We start from the raw sequence: 22,197 nt of genomic DNA, 5'->3' as shown, positions 1-22,197 counted from the left end.
GTGGAACAAGGAATCTCTGTATCCTCTCTCAGTTAAATATCGAATGATCTGTGCCTAACAGGTTCACATATGCAAAGCTCTCGCTGAAAGTGGCGATGGTCATTGCCACAACATGGAATGCGTGATGATGCCATGGCTACATGTGCTTCCATGGATCAAGGCCAGGGTGGCAACGGACCAGGTGAGCCTTGCCTTGGCGGCGCTGAGCAGGGCCAAAAACAAATAAAGAACACAAAAAAAGAAATTAAGAAAAAAGAGAGCCAAGACATGCTGAACCGGGCCGGCATTGGCCCTAGCCCATCGCTCACTCCAAGGTTTGTAGCCCAGACCCTACTTTTATGGGCTAGGCCAACCAGGCTGGGCCATGCTGCCCAGCCCATTGCCAGACCAAGCCAGATGGCTCTGACCATATGTTTTTAGGTCATATCTTTAAATTATTTCCACTGTCAATAGCAACTTGCGAAGTAGGCTTTGTTATATTTTTTAATGTATTTGTTTTGGAAGAGTGTATAAAAAAATCATTTATCTTTGGTACAAGGAGATCACAATCACTCATATATGTCAAAGTTCAAATCAGGTGATTGTGAATGTCTCATTAACTAGGTCCAAATTCAAAGAAGTCTCTCGACACAGCCCAAACAGTTCTATTTAAAATTAGATGGTTGGAAATATTTGTGACATCCTTATATCCTTATAACTAAGGTAGATGGTCTCATAGTATACAATCCTATTTGTTTTCTTCTCTACTAACCTCTATATGCGACCAATCAAATTTTTGTATTCCTGGATATCTTTTTTGTGAAAGGGAAAGATGTCACGTTAGTGGAATTCTACGTTTCCAACCAAATTTCTTTAACCTAGGTTCTAATTTAGCAGGCAAATTTTCACTTGTGGATCTCATTTTAATGCCAACCCCAATTAATTGGAAAAATGCTATGATGATGATGATGGTGATCTCATTTTAAATATTTTTGGATCTACATTTGAGAGAGAGAGAGAAAAAGAAAACTTGAAGAGTCAATTCACTTACATGCAAACTTGGTCCGTTGCCACCCTGGCCTTGATCCATGGAAGCACACGTAGCCATGGCAAATCATCACGCTTTCCATGCTGTGGCAATGACCATCGCCACTCTCGGCGAGAACTTTGCATATGTGAAAGAGATCATATAATGAAGCTATAGATCAAATATGTGCCTAATAAATAAATAAATAAATAACTTCCAACATTCCCAGTTGAACAGTAAAAGACATCATATAATGAAGCTTCTGAAATACATGAAGGTGATCAAACAAATAAAGGAAAACATACATTAGAATAATGAGTACTCTTGCAATATGGAACGACAGCAAAACCATTATCCAAAATTTTGAATTTCTCAATACTCAAAAACCCTGTTTATCAAACAGGACCAAATAATAATTACTTAGACAGATATCCAGATTTCTAGGATAAATAAAGAAGCTATAGCATACGACGCTAACGCCCATAAACAAAGGTGAACAATTGCCTTATTCGTTTCTGTGGAGGCTACCTCAAATCCAATGTTGTATCAATAACAAAAGATGTTAACAAGCAAGGAAATCAAACTGCAATGGGAAAAACACCAATGGGGTGGTGCTTTGCCTTTTGAACTATAGAAACAACTCATGGAAAGGGAGATCTAATAGGAAAGAAAGGTGAAGTGGCTACTCAGAGAAGATCTACTCAACCTCAGAAGAAGAAGAAGAAGAGGGGGGTCGTCTAAGGGGGAAGTCAGTTGGAAGTGTGATGAGTGGGTCATTGCTACTCAACCCTCTGTATGCCAACCCCATGGCATATCCCAATGCCATAGCCACCGGCACGGCCACTGCATTCCCAACCTGCATGTACCTGTCATTTTTGACAAAAAGTAAGAGTGCATTCTCCCTCACACTCACACACACCCACATGCAAACACTCAAACCTGATCTGCTCATACCCCTGCCTCAAGTCCTAAGTCTCTCTCAATGAAATTTTTGTATTTGAACATCCCTCTCTCTCTCTCTCTCTGTCTCTCTCTGTGACATGCACACAACCAAATTTGGGTATTTGAACATCTCTCACGCAACCACATTTGGTCGCACCATTTCCTTGTGTCCCAAGACACACACATATGCAGGAAACGGTCATATAGGCTGTCCGGCCTATGGAATTGTGTAGGCCGGACAACCCAGACTCAATTTAGGCAGATCTGATGGCCAGTGCACATGGACACTGATTGCTTTTAATTCACATAAATCTGAGGGACTCGAAATTTTGGGGGCACGTGTGCCTAACGTTGGTGCTCTAAAAAAATTGTAAATAAAATAATATACTAAAAATGATCCAAACAACCCTCCCCTCCCTTCCCTCCCCTACCCTTCCCTCTTTGGTCGTCGTGTACGGCAAATTGAATCTAAGCTGTTGGGCTAATGTTGTTCCGTCAGCACTTGCGCTAAGAGAATCATTTTCTATGTGTGCGTGTGCGTCAGCATGCCCATTAGTCCCGTGAAATTCAAAAGCTAGGTTCGCACATTTACAAAGTAGTCTGATTTTCTATAATTAATTTTAGCTCACAAAAAGCAAAAGAATCAAATCCGACATGCATGTATCCTAAAAGTATGGGGATCATTTCATGTACGTGGACCCTAAAGGAGCAATGTGAAGCTAAACAAGCTTGAGAAGCACAACTTAGAAAATATAATTGAAAGCAAATTGACACTACCTATCTCTAACTGATCCACAGAGCTTATAATAGTCTGGAAAGCCTTGCAACCTTCCACTCTCACGAACCGTCAACACCCGATCTTGCACTGGATGCAGGATTGCCTGTACACATTCACATGTGAGACCAAAATGTACATCTTTCTCAGTTGTCTGAACTTGGGTCCAGTTTCTAAACTCTCTCTCTCTCTCTCTGTTACCCACATTGTATCTATGACTGCATGCATGGTCTCTCTGTTACCCACATTGTATTTATTTGTATTTATGACTGCATGAATGGTCTCTCTGTTACCCACATCGTATTTATGACTGCATGCATGGTCTCTCTGTTACCCACATTGTATTTATGACTGCATGCATGGTCTCCCTGTTAGCCACATTGTATTTATGACTGCATGCATGGTTAAGAGAGTGCCTTCATGTGCTTGTATAAATGTGTAAGCAAACAATTCTGTGCAACTCTCAAATATTGGTACGTTATATGAGAACATTGTAACTGGTGAATTAATAGTAACCATTACTCAAAAAATTTGAAAATCCAAATCAATTTACTCTTGAGTTCCAATCATATTTGTACATTGTTTTCATCATCTTTTTCCAAAGAACAGCACGTTTGGGTGCCTCCATATTGGCATCCGAATTTGGCAGTAATCTGCCAAATTTTAGAATTAGATTTAATTTGCTGAAATCCAGATGGAATTTGCAAAAATAGCCATTTATTATTTTCCTATGTTGGTCTTTTAATCATTTCTTTATTTTCTCTCCTTAGAATCGATTACAGCAGAATATAGAATAATCAGAAACCACCATAGCATTTCAAACCTTGAACCCTAACATGTGGAGGGAAAGAAACACAAAACCTGGTTGTGTGGAGGCGCTCTGGTCAAAACTGTTGGCACAGTTTCATCCCACCACAATCGCGCAAAGGGTCTGAGAAATCCAACCACAAAGTAACAGCCGAAATGAAACAAATACCACAACAAATGAACAAAGCAAGCTTATAAAAAATAGAATCAAAACAAAGAGTAAGTCAGAAGAAAGGCCTCACTTTGAGGATTTTCCATTTAAGTGACTCATAGCATAATCAGGCACCTGAGATCAGAACAAAAGAATGTCACACCAATTGTAGAATTGTAGGAAGCAACTATGTTATAGTGCCTCGAACCATGATCAAAGATGCAGTGCACTGACCAGCGGTTTCCCAGATGGTAAAAGTACCCTCTTGATTTTCGGGTCCCATTCCACTTTATTGTCCGCCCCAACCACAACACCAGGGAGGTCCCTAAAATTTGCTCCCTAGCAATGAAGAAACAAGTGCCACCAACCAACATAAGCATTTCTTTCCATTTGTTTCGTCTTTTAATTGATCAATGGGAGAAGCGTTCTCTTCATTTCTCTTTCCCCAACATCATGGTCAATTTACCCATCAAAAGAAAACAATGCCAGCTCTCTCTCTCTCTCTCTCTCTCTCTCTCTCTCTCTCTCTCTCTCTCTCTCTCTCTCTCTCTCTCTCTCTCTCTCTCTCTCTCTCTCTCTCTCTCTCTCTCTCTCTCTCTCTCTCTCGTACTGACCTTTCGCTTTGGGATCTGACAAACTCGTTGATGGTCGTCTTCATTCAAAAGAAGAGGGCGATGATCATAAAGCATAGGCTTGTGCGAACTTCTCTTTACAGAGGAAGGAGCGGTACCCATCATCTCTGATCCACTCATCAAAATAAAATATGAGTAATTTCTTTTTAATGTCAAGAGAGTAAATTTACACTGTTTAAGCAATTAATCATTCTCACACACTTTTATGCTATCCCCATCAAGAAAATTGGGTAGAAAGAGTATCCAGCAGAGGTCATTTTTTCTATTTACCCATATTTGGCTGGAATAGCAAAAACATGGTCGAGTATAACAGCCCTGCTAAATTTTTCCTATTAAAAAGTATGCCTCAAGTCGGACAAAGGGTGCAAATAAGCAGAGAGAAGTACAAAGTTTTCACCTTTTGATAAGATTAATAAAAGAAGAAATACACAAACCAGAAAGATAACAGACCAGCAAGACTGAAATAATTATCAAAGAGTATCTGACTGTTATTTTAGATAACGTACCAGTTATGGGATGGCCTTTTATGTGGGTCAATGATTTACAGGTTAGCTGTCTAATCTCGAACAGAAAAAGATAACAAAAAGGCCACATTAGTGTAAAAATTATTGTGTTTAAGAGCAACCAGTAGAGACGAGAAGAAACAGAAGGGTGATCTGTGAAATGAAGATTCAAGAGCAAGCTAGGTGACAAATGAGACATAAAAAGGAAACCAACTTAAATGCATGGAAATGATTGGGTAATGAATAATGAACCATTTAAGACAAATGCACACCACTAACATTAAGGAAATTTTCACGGAAGTTTACATGGAAATTAGTATGTATATGGAAGTTATATGAAACTTACACAGAAGTTAGAATGTATTTTTCTGAAGTACATGAAACAAATTCCTTTTAGGTGAAGAATGCTGAGAAAACCTGAATGGAATGGTTTTCATAGTAAGGATGGGATTTATCTGGAGCCTCAAAATCAGTCCCAACTCCCACCAACTTGGTGGTGGCTCATTCCATTTTCTAGATGACACAATACTGTCAAGACAATGAGCTAACATCAATACGTGTTCGGTAGATAGGAGTTCAGTGGAGTATATCAAGAATATTGATGTTCCTAGTGAAGGACCTAGCTTTAGGCTGGACAAAGGTGGAGATATTACCTGGCACTGGCATTAAGGTGTTTTTCATCTCTTATCTTCTTCAATAGCATAGGAAGATGAAGATCTACAAACCAGAATTTTTCTCTCGTTTCCCTCAAAGTCAATCAAAAGCATGGCTCTTTATTTGAAGCTTTCTGTAGGTCATCGATCAGGATTCAGGACAAATATCCTTAAATGATATTCTCATGCAGAGGGCTCTTTATTGGAAGCCACCACTCATGGGAAAATCAATACAATTGCTAGCTCTTTGTCTAGCTTATCTGTTTAAATATACAGCTTCAATTTTCGCATATTATTGACGGAAGTTCGTTGGGATGGGCCTTTCGAAGTGCAGGCCCTTGATTTTTAAAATTTCTCAACTTATAATCTCTCTAATGGATCACTACAATGCACAATTAATAAAATCAGTTTCTAAAGAACATAGACCACTTGATTTTTATTGGTCATTTGTTGTCAAAAAATATGACATAAAGATGATTGCATCTTGTAACTTGAGATTAATTGTCAAGTAATTTGATGCTTTGATATTGTATGCATTGCTTGTCAAAAACAAAGAGAGGTTTGACATACAAAACATCATTTCTCCAAAAAATAAATAAATAATAAAAATGATTGCAAATCCCATACATACTGAGGCCTTTGTGGCTTGCGATAATGAGGGTGAAGATATGGAGTATTTAAATTTGAATGCTCAAAGGACTAAGTTCTCTTGAATTTAATGCTCCAACACGCTAGTTATAACTACCGTTGTTACCTGTAAAAGATATTACAATCATACATGTTGAGTATCTCTTGACGCTAAATATTTGCATTTGAAAGTTGATTCGAATTACAAATACTCATAGCACTACCATTCATCGGATTACTATTTGGAGCACCTATAAACCATGGGAACCAATGTCCTCCAATTGGGTTTCCAATAACAGGCAAGTGTGGATTTCAAATTTCGAACTGTGTAACTTCCCTACGCATTGGCTTATTTAATGGCCATAGGCCATGTGATAGAGGGTGAGTGCAGAGGTAATGGACATATGTGACCATTGATTGTTACATAATGGATTGACCAGACCATCATCCCCCTTTAATGAGCCCTGATGGGTGGGCCATGATTACAGGGCATGGGCTCGTAATTGCCAGATCACGAGGTGGACAGTAATAGTGATGCAAGCCTTAACGGCTATATCGCTAATGTGTGAGTATGTGGGTGCACAATCCAGGCTATGTAAACCACTTGCCTTTGAGGGACATCCATGGCCATATACGAGCAAGAGTATAAAGGTGATAAAGAGTGGATACAACCCTTTTCTATGCTTACGTGCATGCATTGTGTGTGTTGCCTTAGTTAGGGGCAAATTTGGTCTTGGGGCCCCATGGTTGAGCAATAATAAAAAGTAGCCTTGTGACAGTTGGTATCAGCGCATAGCTTGGTGATCACAGCTGATGGTGTCCCAGTTCAATTCGAGAATGTGCCACATACCTGCAGAATAGTTGGAGCACATCATGACACAAGGAGTTCAGGATGGTGGGATGGGACCAAGCATCACCGCCCTAGATTTTCAGTTTAGTGTCTTGGATGCAAACATGGAGGAGAGATGTAGTGCTTGCAGTGCTCGTGTGGGGAGGGCTTGTGGACCTCAAGTCCTCCATGGCCCTGTAAGAAGACACTACCCCCATCAAGAAGGCCTTTTAAAACAACATGGAATGGCTAAATCTTGAAATGTGAGGGTTCAAGAAGTTGGGGAATTCGAAGGCATGAAGGACCCCAAGGGGTTGGAGAACATCCTATGGGGCATGGAGCAGTAATTTGAGGCTGCTCATGCCCATAAGGACGACCATTTTGGCATATGGCCATGTAATACTAGCGATAGATGCGAGTCGAGGGCCTCTTAAGGCCCAAGTTGAGCATTGAGAGTCACTGAGAGTCCTTGAAAATGGAGTTCAATGATTATTTCTTGCTAGGCAGTGAGACCATGGTTCTTTGCGAGGCCTTGTGAAAATTTGACAGATTGGCTCAGTGAGGAATTATGTGAAGAAGTTTGTGTCTCTTGGATATCAGGATCATGACTGAGGAGGACAGGTTGTTCATATTTGTATTGGGACATAAGGTTGGGCCTAGGCTGGGTTAAGGAGGAAAGGTGTGCGAGACTAACCTAATGTTATGGTGGCTGTTGAGGCCCTAGAATACAACACTCATGGTGAGGTGAAGTCCACATGTGGAATCGTCTTTAGGGCTTGATGGTGACAGAGTTTGGTACCACATTGCAACCAGGGTTGAGAAGGGGACGATCAAAGGGAGAGGCACACTGAAATGCCTTCTTAGGCTGCTTTATTTGCTGGGGCAACTAACAATTGAGGAAGTGCCACAAAAACTAACTCCTTGACGTGGTTCAAGTAGTTGAAGGAGAGGAAGGGGCCCCAATGTGGTCATACTCCTTGCACTTGTTGAATGCACTCCAACTGGTGGAGACTGTTGTGCAACCTGAAGAAGAACCAAATACCCCTGCAGTACTATAAAAACCAGTTCCATTGACATTACATGAGAGAGAAAACTATCCCCAACAATCTTACATGACACCGAATATGCAGTATGTCAAATGTCATTTAAGTTAATTTTCTTGAGGGAGCAAGTTGGAGTGTTGGTCGTGGTTCCAAATCGGTGGTCTAGTCTTTTTTTGCTTTTTTTTCAATGAGCCCTCCCTCCTCTCTTCCCCCTTCTGCTCCCCCCTTCCTCCCCTCTACCAAAACTACGTCCACCTTTTCCACCCCCGCCTCCCTAGTCTCTTCCTCCCCCCAAACCCTCGTGGCCCACCCCACCCGCATTCTCGTCATCTTTGCGCAATTCCTCCACCATTTGCCCGACGTTCTCGAAGACTCAAACAACTCCCTTGTGGGCCATTTCCACCCCCCTCAAGCCGACCTTAGGGGTATGGAAAAATGCACTCAGAAGGTCTAGGTTGAACCCAACCTTGGTTGTAGGCCTTTACTGAGGAGAGGCATTCTCTTCTCTCCAAATGGAATATCAACTTGGGTGCCTTCCTCCCTCAAGGCATTTGGCTTAGGTATTCAACATCCCTCTCCATGCATGCAACCTAAAACCTATAGGCTCATTGGAGACGCATGTGGCAGATTTATCAGTGTTCATTGGAAGTCATCTGATTTCCTTCCCCTTGGCGCCATCCAATTGCTCGTCAAATCGATTTCCCTGGAACTCATCCTCAAAGCTACTTGTTCTACAGGTTGCACCTGGCTTGGGCCCTAGCCTCCCCTCCTTCAAAATGCCATTTTCTAGCACCCCCATGCCCACAGCCTAGCAAGCAAGATAGAGCAAACACACCCTTTCCAAAATCTTCATATGATGGATTCCAGTTTGCCGGAATAAACATTGGTAGAAAAATTAGCATGGTAGAGATCTGTTAGTCCCTTATAACAGATCTGTTAGTCCCCAACCCCTCCCCGAGATGAATTCTGGTAGATCATTGGCCCTTGCCGAAGATGTTTCCTGTCACCGTCCCCATCTCATTCTTTGGTCCAAATGAGATATGGGTTGAGGCTGGAGAGTCATCAAGTCGCCTCCCCTCCATTGGATGAAACTGCCTCCTGCACCCTCTAGCCATACATGGCAAACTCTCTCTCGTGTAATTCGGTGGCGGCTCCCACCATCCTTTGCCACATAGCTTGTGCTGCTGACTTGAACAACCGCGTGTCAGCGTTACACTGTGCATCTTCAAATCCCTCATCCAACAATGAGCCTCCTCCCCATAAGCATCCCCTCTCAACATTTAATGCTCCCCTCGTGCCGATAAAGCCCGTTGGATAGGTGTCAAGCACTCCATCTACTCTCCACGTGATCAATGTCCTCCCTTCCCTTCCCCATGTCTCACCCCTCAACTTGGCCTACAAGTTCCCCTTAGCATGCCCGACATCTGTCCCATCGCCGCCTAGAGGGAATACGACCTTTGTTTCTCTCTCCTCCCAGAGTTCTTGCTCTCCCTCTCCCTCCAACTCGCATGCCCCTTCTTCCTCTCGAGTGCCTAGTTCTGAAGACTTCACTGTAGTCTCCTCTGCAGTTTCAAACCCCTCGTCGGCAATCTAGCGTGCCGCCCCCTCGCCCCTCATTGCAGACCACCTTTCGACAACCATTCCTCACCAATCTCCTCCTTCATCCCTTGAGCTACAAGAGTTATTGTCTAATCAGCCTCCCCTTTTGGCGATGCCCGCTTCTCTTGATTCTCTCCCCCTTTTAGTGACCTCACGCTCCGCCACCTTTCTTTATCTCCCTCCGCCTTATCCTTGCCCCCCTTGCTACTAACTCCGCCATCTTCCCCCTCGTCCTCTACCCCTTCCCATGTTGATACCTCTTCTCTTTGTGTCTCTCCCCTCTCCAGTCGTGTCCCCCTCAGCCACCGCCCTCTGCTAGTTTATCCTCCACTTCCTCAATCCTGGTGCATCAGTTGCCCTTCCCCTCTCACTGCCTTCAATACCCCTCAGTACCTCGCCATCAGCTCATTGGTCTCTTGTCCCCTCCCTTTCTTTCGTATCCCCGCCTTTTCCCCCTCAAGCCCTTTTCCCTCCCTTGATTACCATGGGCATCTTTCCCTACCCCCCTATGGCCACTTCATTCTTCCCCCCATCGGCCCTGCCCCGCGATATCCCTTCTCATCTTTTGCTCTTCTCCCCTTTGACACCTGAGCACAACTCCAGGGATAGTTGACAGCTTACCCTCACTCTCAAATCTCGAGTTATCCCAATTTCTTTCATCCTCCCCCTTTGGTGCATGTTCCTTCCCCCTCTACTTTATCTACCAGCCACGCTCCCAACCCTCCCTCCCTGGAGGTGAACCCTAACCACCACCCCCTCTCCTTCCCTCACCCCTCTCGTCTTCAACCCAATGTTGCTACCTCTCCCCCAACCTTTCTACCCTCCCCTCCTTCTTTGTTTCGAGGAGTCGTCCCCCTCTCCCTATCATGCCAGTTCCACAGCGGGGTGCTATGGGTCCTCGAAACCAGACTTGGTCAGCCCAAGCTTTGTGGAGGGCCTCGACGAGGCCCAAGGAGATGTTCTCCAAGTTCTCAAGGTAATGGGTATGGACTTCCCTGGGCCCCAAAGGTCTTTGATAGATTTTATCAAGGAAGACCCCCAGTTCAAGTCCAAACTCAAGACCAAAGGCTCAAGGGAGCTGTCCAACCTCAATTGTAGCATAAACTACGACAGAGAAGCCACCTCCATAGCCCAAGTCCCCGTTGAAGAGCCCTTTTCGAGTGTTCGACAAACAGTTAGGCACACAAAGAGGTGCTCCGCTCGATCCCAACCGCTTCCATGAAGATACTCACATGGAACCCCAAATGCGTCGCCATGAACAAGTCTAATACAGACTTCTGCTACTTTGGGGAATTCAGCTATCTCCTAAAGGGCCAGTTCTTTAAACCAATAAACTAGCGCTGACCAACCTTCAATGTGAGGTGAGATAGGTATGCATGTGTGTGTATGTCTTTTTTTTTTTTTGGTCGTTGTTGTTGTTGCTTTTGGGGCGGTGGGGGTTATTTAGTGGTGGTAGTACCTCTAGCCTGGGCCAACCTTCAATGACAGGCAAGAGAAGTCATGTTCAGTGCAAAATCTTTGGGAAGTTGGTGCAAACAAATGGCTCAATGGTTGGACTTGGTGGACCGCAGAGACTGATAGGATGAGGCTCGTAGATGATCGACCTTTGGCCAACATGACCATGGGCATGATCTTGTGTAAGAGGCACAAGCTAATCATATACATAGGGTCAGGGTGGATATATATATATATACATATATATATATATATATATATATATATATATATATATATATACACACCTCGCACCTCTAAAATTTGCTTGGAGATGTAATTCTAGTATTGAAACCCTTCTGATGGCTTGAAAATCTTTTTTTTATGTAGTTATAAAAATTAAAATTTCAAAAATAGTACAAACCAAGAAGATTTATAAGCACTTGAAAATCTTAAAACTAGACGGTTCAAATAACTTGTTACTAGATGAGCTATTTTTAGGACTTGAATTTTTTTTTCTTCATGTCCACACATCGCGATACCGAGATGGTCAATTGAAGGGTTTTCTATTGTCCGAAAGCTGTCTTATGTTAGGGTACTCATACATATGATTCTTTCCTTAAGGTAATCAACATTTTTGGACACTTGATATCCTTACACCACCATGTAGTAACTTATTTGTCTAGCACTATTTTAGATAATTAATTTAGGGTAAAGTAGAAATTCTTGATAGCAAGAGAAGTATTTATTGACTATATTGAAAGATGACATTATTCACATGAGGTGTAACATCACCCGCATGAAACAATGGTTGCTTCTTAACCATTAATAAAATGGCACTAGTTTGTTTTAGAAATATCTATCTTATCCCTCTGAATAAAAAAGAATGCCCTTACTCAAAAATTAAGCTACAAAACAAGGGGCAATGAGTGTCAAAAAATGTTGAGTACATTAAGGAATATATATATATATATATATAGGAAGATACTACAAACTTCCTATAGGCGAAAATGAGCAATGATTTCGCCTACCCTTGTCACTGTCCAAAGTTCATCGTACAATCACAAATATCCGGTATTGTTTCACTTTTTATTTTTTTCTACAAATCGGAATGTTCTGAAATTTAGAGTGTTTGTTCATCAAAAATAGGCGAATCTACGAAAAATATCAAAAAAATATTTTACATGAAATAAATTGATCAAAATACCCCTGAAAAATTTCAGGGGTATTTTGGTCCTTTGTTTTTCTCGATTTTTTTTTTTTATATTTTTATTAGGTGCACCTAACTAAGATGTAAACACGCTTTAAATTTCAGATTATTTCAATTTGTAGAAAAAAAATGAGAAATAAAATACTACTGGACAATCGTGACCGTGCGAAGAACTTTAGACAGTGATGAGCATAGGTGAAATCACTGTTCATTTTTGCCCATAAGCATTGGGACGATTTTTCCATATATATATATATATATATATATATATATATATATATATATATATATATATATATATATATATATATATATATATATATAGAGAGAGAGAGAGAGAGAGAGCTTATAATACAATACTAAAAGATAAATAAGTCAAAGATAAATGTCCTATTCACAAGTCTTCCCTGCATGCCATATCATTGATAGATCTGCCAAAATGAGGGATATTTTTAGTAGAGGGCCCATACTAGTAAGTCTCTTAAACAAGGTTTTAAGACTTTGATTAGGCTCTCAGGACTAAACCAAGCCTCGTGGCAAGTCAACTTGGAAATCAAACTCAACAAGTCATAACTAGCATTGTAAAGTATTATACAAAATCACAAAAAAAGCAATAAATTAGAAAATAAAAAATTATTTAAAAATACAAATTTAAAATAATCTAGAGACCAACAAAATGCTTTTTGTTAAAGTTAAAATCAGCACAAAACCAACAAAGTGCTTTTTGTGATTTTTAGTGGATGAGAAGCCCCAAAAAAGGAAAAAGAAACACAAATTCACCCAATCTTGGAAAACGCAGCAAGTCCGTAAGAAGACTCCTATGCATTTTCCAGGCTCACATTAGTTTCCCAATTTATTTATTTTTGTCCGTATTCTTGTTTGCATTGATAGGAGTTAGAAATGACATCAAGTTGGGTTAATCCCTAGCACAAGGTCAAGGTTCCTAAAAGCATACGCAAGAATCTCCTCTAGTAACTCCAGTCCTCAGGTAAAGGGCATAGTTTTAACTACTACATTTCTGAAGGAAAGCCATGCTAGTTAACAGTGACATATACATTACCATTAGGTAAGTCTGAAGAGTTTTCTCATCAATTCTTACCATTGTCAATATATTATGAGTCATACAATATTCTCAAATTGACATGTCAATAATCAACTTATCAGTGGAGGATACCAAAAATTACAGAGATAATTAGCATATGCTGCATGATGGAGATTGTTTAACCAAGTCCCCATAATAGCCCACAGAGATGACGGTAATTTGTCCACCGAGGGGGAGGTAAAGCAATCAATTTTGTTTTGGATACTTCCCACTTGCTTGGTACTCCTACTTCCACATTCATGTTCTTTAGCAACTTGATGCACATATCCTATTTCGCTAGTAAGTGTATGGTTAAGTGGTTAACTATAGATTATTATTAAACCACATTTAAGGGGTGGTCATGTGTCCAGGAATAAAAGGGGACCTTATCCATAGAGATAGCATTGGATGGCTAAAAATAGTGTTTAGAGCAGCGTGGGGTAATTTGATTCCATCTTTCTTAGTATAGAAGATAAATGGATAAAGAAAATCCTTGAGATAAAGAGAGATTTTAGGAGAGATGAGAGATACTTATGGAAACTTTTGAATAGGAAATATAAAGGAATGACAAAAAAAATACCATTCACAATTTCAAAACTCAAATGAAACCTAATATTAACATATATTTATAAAGTATAGTATTAATTATTGTCATAGAGGCAGACGTGGGTCAGAAGTATGTTTTTATAAATTGACAGATATTTTAGGAGACCAAAGATTTTAGAGGGATTCTACAATGGTAAATTGAAAGTAGGTTTAAATAACTTAATATTCACATAAATTGTGTGTAGCTTATCTAGAAGATACTCATAGAGGATCCTAGAAGTATTGAGTTGTCTTTATAGGAAGATTTGAGATCATGTGATAAAGAAGCAAGAGAAAAGATGGGGGCATGGGGGTGGTTGATATATATATATATATATATATATATATATATATATATGTATGGGTTTGTCTAGAGTTAACAACCTCTCAAAATACAAAGGTTCAAGTTAAAAGGGGTTGTGATGGGTGTATTTATCAAAACAATCATTACTTTGTTGTTAAAAAATTATTTAAATAGGTAACTTTACCATTAAGCAAGGGCAAATTTGAAATTTTCACAAAATAAAATCGCATTTTGTAAGTTGGTGTCCTGGAACTTTATTTGTAGAGTGCTCTTATCCTTTAGTTAAAATTTCTTATGGAGATGACAAAAGTACCCTTTGTCTTATAGTATTATTTACAAAATTGCCCCCACAAAAGTAACTTTTTTTAAAAAATAAACTACAAAATTAATAAATCAACCCTTCACAACTCTCTCTATCTTGAACCTTTGTAATTTGAAGGGTTGTGAAGTTTAGAATATCCCTATGTATATATATATATATATATATATATATATATATATATATAGGGTACGATTTGTATAGAGCCGAGGCTCTAAACAAAATAAAGCACACCTTCAAAAATAGTGTCAATAAATGTGGTTTCAATACTGGAAATCTTTGTGATAGCCTTAAAATATATTTTTATCTTTGATTATAAAATTTAAAACTATAAAAATTGTGTAGATCGAACAAATCTATGACAACTTTAAAATCTTGAAAATTGATGGTCCAAAAATGGATTACAAGAAGTACTATTTTCAAAACTTGAAATCCATTTTTTTTCCTCAGGTCCATGCATCTTGATGTCGAGATGATCAATTTGAGGATATTTGGACAACAAAATAACCTTTTATAGTGAAATTTTTGAGGTGGGCTTTAATTTGATTGTTTAGAACCTCTGCTCTATATAAACATTTTTCATATATATATATATATATATATATATATATATATATATATATATATATATATATATATATATATATATATATATATATATATATATTATCTTGCATGTGAATATGTATGTTCTCCTCTGATAAATTCATTCCATCGTATCGTTTATTAGTTTTAATTGTGTGAAGTCCTCTTTTACGACAAATCCCATAAAATAAAGAAGTATGTCATTTGTTTTCCGTCTTCCATGTGAATATGTATGTACTCCTCTAATGAATTCATTCCATCATATTTCTTTAATTGCATTGGATCCTCGTTTACAATGAATCCCATCAAATAACAAGAGGTATGTCACTTTTTTGTTAAGTCCATGTCTCTTTCTTAGTATTAGGATTATATGTGGATTATATACATTGCTCTTAATTTCAGAATCCTAGTTTTTACATTAGGCTAAGTCCTAAAATGGCAGTTTCTATTGTCAAAGCATGTGGTAATGCTGTAATATTTCAATGCAGACTCACATTTTATTATTTACGAAATATTGAAGAATTCATTTTTTTCATCAAAATTTCAAGATTTAAAAATATTTCATTACATTTTCTTACGCACATAAATAGCAAAATTGTATTTCCAATAAAATACTCCTATTCTTTTAATTTTTAAAGAGCTACCGCCGTTCAATTTTCTTGTAAGTACAAAAAAATCATTTATTTGTTTACATGCTTCGTAAAATATCTACAATATTTTATTAAAAAAATGTAAACATTTAATGCAAGCTTAACATGTTCTCTTAATTTTATGACATGTTTTATTTTCATTATTACAATTTCTCAACTATTTAAATATTACTACATTGTCTTGACTATGAAAAGGAAACCACCTATATTTTCTTTTTTGAGGAATTATAATTTCCAGTATTTTTATGCCTAAAAAATAGTTTGTGACTATTTTCAGTTTTTCAATTATGAAGTTTGGAATATTTAGAAATTTATGTCCATTCTTTCCTTACAAATTATTTAAGTTTTTTGCTCTAACTATAATACTAGGAAATAAATTCAGTTTTAAAACTGTTGCATTTAATATTGAATTTTAATTCTTTTAAAATTTATTGATGAATCATTTTTTTATTTATCATCTTCCAAAGAGCTCTTGAAATATAAAGATTAAAGAAATTCACTACTAATGTTTTAAAAATTATTTATGAGACAATTCTCAAATTTTATAACAAATACTTGGGCTCAAGATTTTTGAACCTAAGTATTATTTATGTTATGGCGCATACCAATGAAATTAAGGGGAAGTTCTATGTAACAGCTGTAAGATAAACCATGTTTTCTAGGATGGAATATTAGGCGATCAAGAAACAACATATCCATAGGATAAGTGTAATTGAGATGAAGATGCTGAGATGCATGAGTGGCAAGACAAGAAATGAGAGCATTCGTAACGAATACATTCGAGGGAACTTAGGGGTAGCTCCAAAAGGCAATAAGATTAGTGAAAGTAGGCTTAAATGGCTCGGCCATATGCAGGACATACTTAATATAACACTAATTAGAAAAGGTGACTTGATTCCAATGGAAGACTTTAAAAGGGCAAGGGAAAGGCCTAAAAGCACATAATAGATGAAAGTGGTGAAAAAGATATGGTGACTTATGATCTAACTAAGGGTATGGCCCTTGATAGAATAGCATGGCAGAACAGAATTCAGATAGTCGACCCCAAATAGATGGGATAAGGCTTGGATGATGGCGATGATAATGATGATGACATAATGAAAACTTTACTGATATTGTTGATTAATTGTAATTGCTCCAACTTTCCTGATTTTTGTTTATTAATTGTAACTACCCGATGCCTTTATTATATTCAAGGATTTCTTGATCTTTCATGGGTGCTTTGTATAAATGACATCAAACTTCCACCTTATAGTGTGGAGTTCAAAATAAATTAATTTAGTACTTTATGTTTAGAATCATTTGTTAATCTTCTAACTTCCATTGCAAATCATCATGCATGGCCCGTAAATCCACTACTACATACAAAAGAGGACTTTTGGGGGAGGGGGGAAGAAGTTTTCTGTATCGAAATGGGACCTTCATTCTATAAATTGTGGACTCACCATGTTTTGTTGCTCGAATGTATCTCTGGAACTCGGTTTGTGGAGGTTTACCATACGGCATCTCATCACGTGTTTCAAAATTCGTGACCTTAAAAAATATCCAAAGCAAATAGCTCAAAATGTAATCACAAGGAGAGATCAACCAATCATCAAATTCATACAACGTAATCTTACAGTGGGCAAGTCAGATATAGCATCACCAAGGAGAACTGCATCTTTTAGATTGCGTGGCTGGTCTTCATCATAAGCCACAGTATTTGGCTACAATATTAAGCTCATACACTGTTAGAAAAGAGAGTAAACATATAATAGTTCCCTAACAAAAATCACATTACATTCCCTGTACCTCAAATTCACAAGGAATAACTCCTCGCAAAACCACATCATGCGTAGGAAGCGGATATTGGGGCAACTTCTGCAGTTAGAGAGAAAAGAAAACAATGCAATGAACGATTTATGACTTCCTTGTACTAGAGGTTCAAATCTGAGTCAGACGCCTACCGAGAATAATAGCAATAACTTACCTCATGAGGATGTGCGCCCCATAAAAATACACGAAGTCGAAACTGTGGAAGACCATAGCAACCAGCAGCCATAATTCCAAGTCTTGCTTGATAATTCATATTAATTAAGCGGCTCAAAGCATACCGCCCAAGAAAACCTCCCGCAAATTTTAAGATGTCAAGCACATTCTCCATTAGAACATATCTAGGCTGAAGGAAATTGACTATGTCCATGAATACAACCAGCTGATGATTCTTTGGATCGTCTAATGGTGCTTCTTCATTTCTAAAACGATTGTATCCGCTAATTCCTTGGCAAGGAGGACCACCACAGACAATGCCAACGTCACCCTAAGAATATTGGACCCCAAAAGGAGTAAGGCAGATTTTAAATCACGAATGTCCTAAAAATGAGTAGAATGAGGAAAGCATGTGATGTGATATATACAAAACAAGAAAAGCGACACAACTCGACCATCACACAACTTACAGGTAGGGGCAATATATTTGCTTTAATGCCTTCTTGAACAAACTCTCTTGTCCGCTCTTGGCATTTACTGGTGCAAAATTGTTGGAATAAGAACCCATGAAAAGAAACCTAATGAAAAATAAAGAGGTAAAAGAATACAACGGCAGGGTCTGCTAAATAGATGATACAATACCCCAAACTTCCAATAGGTTCCCATGTATCTTCACTAGAACCATATCCCTTCCAGCGCACCTAAGAAATGTTTGCCAAAATTTTTTCTCAATAATAGTCACTCAAAATTTTGGAGTACAAACACAAATAGTATACTATAAACTTCCAATTGATTACTACTTTCAATCCTAAACGACCTTTTTAACAAGAAATATGCAAATTTTCACAGATTAACTATTTGAGAATAAATTGTATGGACTACTTATAAGTGCAAGTCAAAATTTTTCTAATGGCCAAATGGTTTAATGGTACGTTATTGCTAACAGTGAAAGGAACTCATCCTCCTCCCCTTCTTCTTCTTCCTAAACTCTCTCTCTCTCTCTTTCAATCCTTGCTTCAACTTAAAGTGCTCTTTCCAGTTATCTCAAAAAGAGGTTTTAATCATGTATATTGTACTTCATATGTTATTCTTCCCAATTCAAGGCATAACCCATTTCAAAGAGCTTGCAAAAGAGATTTATTATTTTAGTTTTGGCTTCACATTTGAATGCAATGAGTAGAAACATTTCTTTCTAATTACCATAAGTGCAATCTTTCATAATTGACCATAAAACTTTAAGAAAATAATAAAACATCATAAGGGTAGGGGCATGTCCTTATGGTAGTTTGAAAAAGACATTTCAACTAGGATAATATCCCATATTAGCCAATCACTATGTGCCATTGTCTGTAGAAATGACAGGTGAGCATGGGTATTTATAGCCTTGAGGTGGTGAGATATTTTGAGTGAGTCAATCTTAGCCTTTGATGCTTTTAATATATAGCAGATGAGAGCGCTTTGATCCTGACCACACATTAATGCCTAACCATCAAGATCAATAGACGTGATTTGCAAATCATTATCACTCCATAAAACCCTAGATTAGCCATATTACCAAATTGTCCTTGTCCCATAAAAAGTTTCATTATAAGTCCATGAATAATTCCATAATTGGCCATAAAACTTTATGAAAATAATAACACATCACAAGGGTAGGGGCATGCCCTTATGGTAATTTGACAGAGATATTCCACCTAGGATAATAACCCATATATTAGCCAATTACAATGCCATTCCATAAACTTCACATAGGCTTTAGCCAATGGGATCATGCTACACAAAAAGCCACTTTAATTTTTCATTTTCTCCCATACATTAGGGTTTAATCCAAAAATATCATGATGAGCCCTAACCCTTGGCGCATGTCACCCAATTCACATGTGTCAAATTCCCATGTGCAAATAATTTAACTTAAATTACCCAAAAAATAATAATTTAACTTAAGTTATAAAGTAAACATTTATTAAAAACTATATATCTAAAGTGAACAAAACATATAATTGCACAAGAGGACATGGCCCCATGTGTTTGAAGTCATGATAGCGCCAGCAACAAGGTGGCCCCTGAGGGTGCCACCACCCTATGGCCACTTGAGTGCCACGTGGACACCCTCCACCAGCTGTCCCTTAGTGGAATTAACCTCAAACAATTTTGAAAATGGAATTTTAGGCTTCGAAAAAATTCAAAACAATTCTAAAAAATTCCCAAAAATTATCCAAATGATTTTTCATCATAAATACACCCTTTCTCATCAAAATAAAATAGGAGAAATGGTAATTGAGATCTCTAGGCTTAGATCTAGCTATTGGAGCACTCCATTGGGCTACTCTGAAATGGTGGTTTACTTTATCTCAAAATGAACCAACGGGCCTATGCTCCACCGTCTATAGCAAGGACACATAATTCGGCCTCATCAAAGTAACTCCAATCAAGCTTTCCATCACCTAGATCTCAATGGATAACAGGTGCACATAAAAGTGCTCACATACAGGAGTCCTCTCAAGGCACATATTCACTAGCTCTTCTTAATCGAATCATACATCAGAAGAATAGCTTCATGTACGACTCTGAGTGCACAAACCAGAGGGTGGTCTAGTGTTAAGGTACGGACTCATGTCCCGAGAGTCATGACCATCTATACATGGCTAATACTAAAAAATTACTTGGGTTCTATTATTCACTTTTTGGTTCTCCTTGCCCTAGCCAATCAAACCTATGATGAGGCATACTCATAAATATCGGCTTGACTCGAAGGTGACCCTCACACCTCCACAAGAGATTTCTCTCTTAAATCGAAGTCGCTCATTGCCTCATGTGATTAGGGTATATGACTTTGGGCCTAGTGTGCCAAACACTCAAAATTATCTTCTCTTACTTCCAATGAATGAGTTGAATCTTAGCTTTAAGGCTTTGAAAGGCCATAAATCCAACAAAGCTCGCCTAAAGCACATGAAGAAAATCCCCCAATTCTTTGCCAGAAAAAACATCTATCACTTGGGACATTATGTCTTGGGAAAGGCTGGAATTTATCCAGCCTATTAATGACTGGTTTGCGACAAAATAGCTCCCAAGACTGGAGACTAGTTTGATCTCCTTTCATCTCTTTTATGCCCACATTGGGGGCAGTCTCTTTCACAATGAGTTTTGGGGGAGGAGATAAGGTTCCATCAAGATATCCCATCAGTGTTTAGACCATGTAAGACTAGAACAATTTGACTCTTCCATATATGAAATTGGTTGAGTCCAATTTAATATAGACAATACGTGGAAGCATGTCATGAATAATAAAAAAATGGCTATAGATAAGGAAGCCATGAAAGGATGAATGAGGACAAATTAAGGTTCACAAAAAAATAAAATTTTAGGGTTTGAAACTTTAGGAAAAATTCAGATGTGGTATGAAATTTTCGTATCTGATTTTAGGGTTCACATGATCTTCATAAATTTGGTCTATGAAGGGTGAGGACTTTAAACTTTCTCTTAACCCCCATCCCACGCGTAAAGGAGATGGGTTGTATTAGGTAGGCAACCAATATAAAACTTTCCATGAATCTTGAATATACATTATTTACTTGTGTTAGGGCATTCTTGTAAGCGATGAGCTCTATTGAAAACCGGGTACAATGAGAATGAGCAAGGGTTAGCTAGGCATTCCCCAAAAGCAATGAGCCACAGTGTTATAAAAATAAGCAAGGGTTAGCTTTGGCATTCCCCAGAAGCAATGAGCCACAGCGTTATAAAAATAAGCAAGGGTTCTCGTGACATTCTGGACGAGCGTGAGTAAAGAAGCTAGTCCAAGAGAATAGCATTCGTCTAGCCATATGGAATGTAGGAATGCTTACAAGTAAGAGTATGGAGTTAGTTGATACAATGAGATGAAGGAGCAAATGTAGCTTGTCTACAGAAAACTAAATGGAAAGAGAAAAAAGCTAAAGAAATAGATGGGTACAAATTTCGGTATATAGAAATGGCGTAGGCATAATAGTAGACAAAGATTTAAAAGATAAAATGTTAATGCTAACAGAGTAGGTGGTAGGCTCCTATTAATTAATCTTGTATTAGGAAAAGAGAGAATTAATGTAATTAGTGCTTATGCAACACAAGTAGGACTAGAGGATAGAATTAAGAGACAATTTGGGGACGACTTGGATGGACTAGTCCAAGACATGCTAAATGGAGAGGGGACCTTTTTAGTTGGGGACTTAAATGGTCATGTAGTCAATGATAATAGAGGATATGAAGGGGTATATGGCAGATACAGGTTTGGTAAAAAAAAATGAGATGGGTGATGCTATTCTAGATTTTTCTATGGGCCTACGACCAAGTAATAGTAAACACTTACTCTAAAAAGCGAGATGAATATTTAATAACTTATAAAAGTTGATCATATAAAGACAGATTGACTTCTTCCTAGTTGAAAAGGTAGATCGACCATCATGTAAAGATTGTAGGGCTATCCCAGGAGAGTTTAACTATGCAATATAGGCTCGTGTT

At 38.3% G+C, this 22,197-nt stretch overlaps 1 protein-coding gene across 18 annotated transcripts in view; it reads right to left on the bottom strand.

Annotated features, from left to right (window-relative positions):
* The window catches only part of LOC18443907 (DNA (cytosine-5)-methyltransferase CMT3), a 53,375-nt gene that overhangs the window by 4,353 nt on the left and 26,825 nt on the right, over positions 1-22,197 (bottom strand). For 2 of the 18 annotated variants that reach the window (XR_016051335.1, XR_016051329.1), the window contains exons 10-22: positions 18,346-18,404; positions 18,174-18,240; positions 17,705-18,034; positions 17,527-17,595; positions 17,355-17,441; positions 17,181-17,268; positions 4,296-4,420; positions 3,916-4,020; positions 3,773-3,816; positions 3,585-3,654; positions 2,726-2,829; positions 1,713-1,872; positions 1,031-1,196 (exon numbers count right to left, since the gene is read on the bottom strand). Coding sequence is in view for 7 of the 18 variants with exons in the window: in XM_006854087.4 (XP_006854149.4) it covers positions 1,185-1,196; positions 1,713-1,872; positions 2,726-2,829; positions 3,585-3,654; positions 3,773-3,816; positions 3,916-4,020; positions 4,296-4,420; positions 17,181-17,268; positions 17,355-17,441; positions 17,527-17,595; positions 17,705-18,034; positions 18,174-18,240; positions 18,346-18,404 (1,320 nt within the window). In the remaining 11 variants the exon portion in view is untranslated. Of the gene's footprint in view, positions 1-939; positions 1,197-1,235; positions 1,873-2,725; positions 2,830-3,584; positions 3,655-3,772; positions 3,817-3,915; positions 4,021-4,295; positions 4,421-4,819; positions 4,870-17,180; positions 17,269-17,354; positions 17,442-17,526; positions 17,596-17,704; positions 18,035-18,173; positions 18,241-18,345; positions 18,405-22,197 lie in introns of those variants that run through there. The other 16 variants (XR_016051330.1, XR_016051338.1, XR_016051331.1 and 13 more) reach the window with 11 other exon arrangements.

The sequence above is a fragment of the Amborella trichopoda genome, chromosome 3 (genome assembly GCF_054954075.1).
Source record: "Amborella trichopoda isolate Santa Cruz 75 chromosome 3, AtrichopodaSantaCruz75HAP2 v2.0, whole genome shotgun sequence".
Classification (NCBI taxonomy): domain Eukaryota; kingdom Viridiplantae; phylum Streptophyta; class Magnoliopsida; order Amborellales; family Amborellaceae; genus Amborella; species Amborella trichopoda.
The sequence above is the reverse complement of the archived record's forward strand: the minus strand, read 5'-3'. Positions and strand labels throughout refer to the sequence as shown.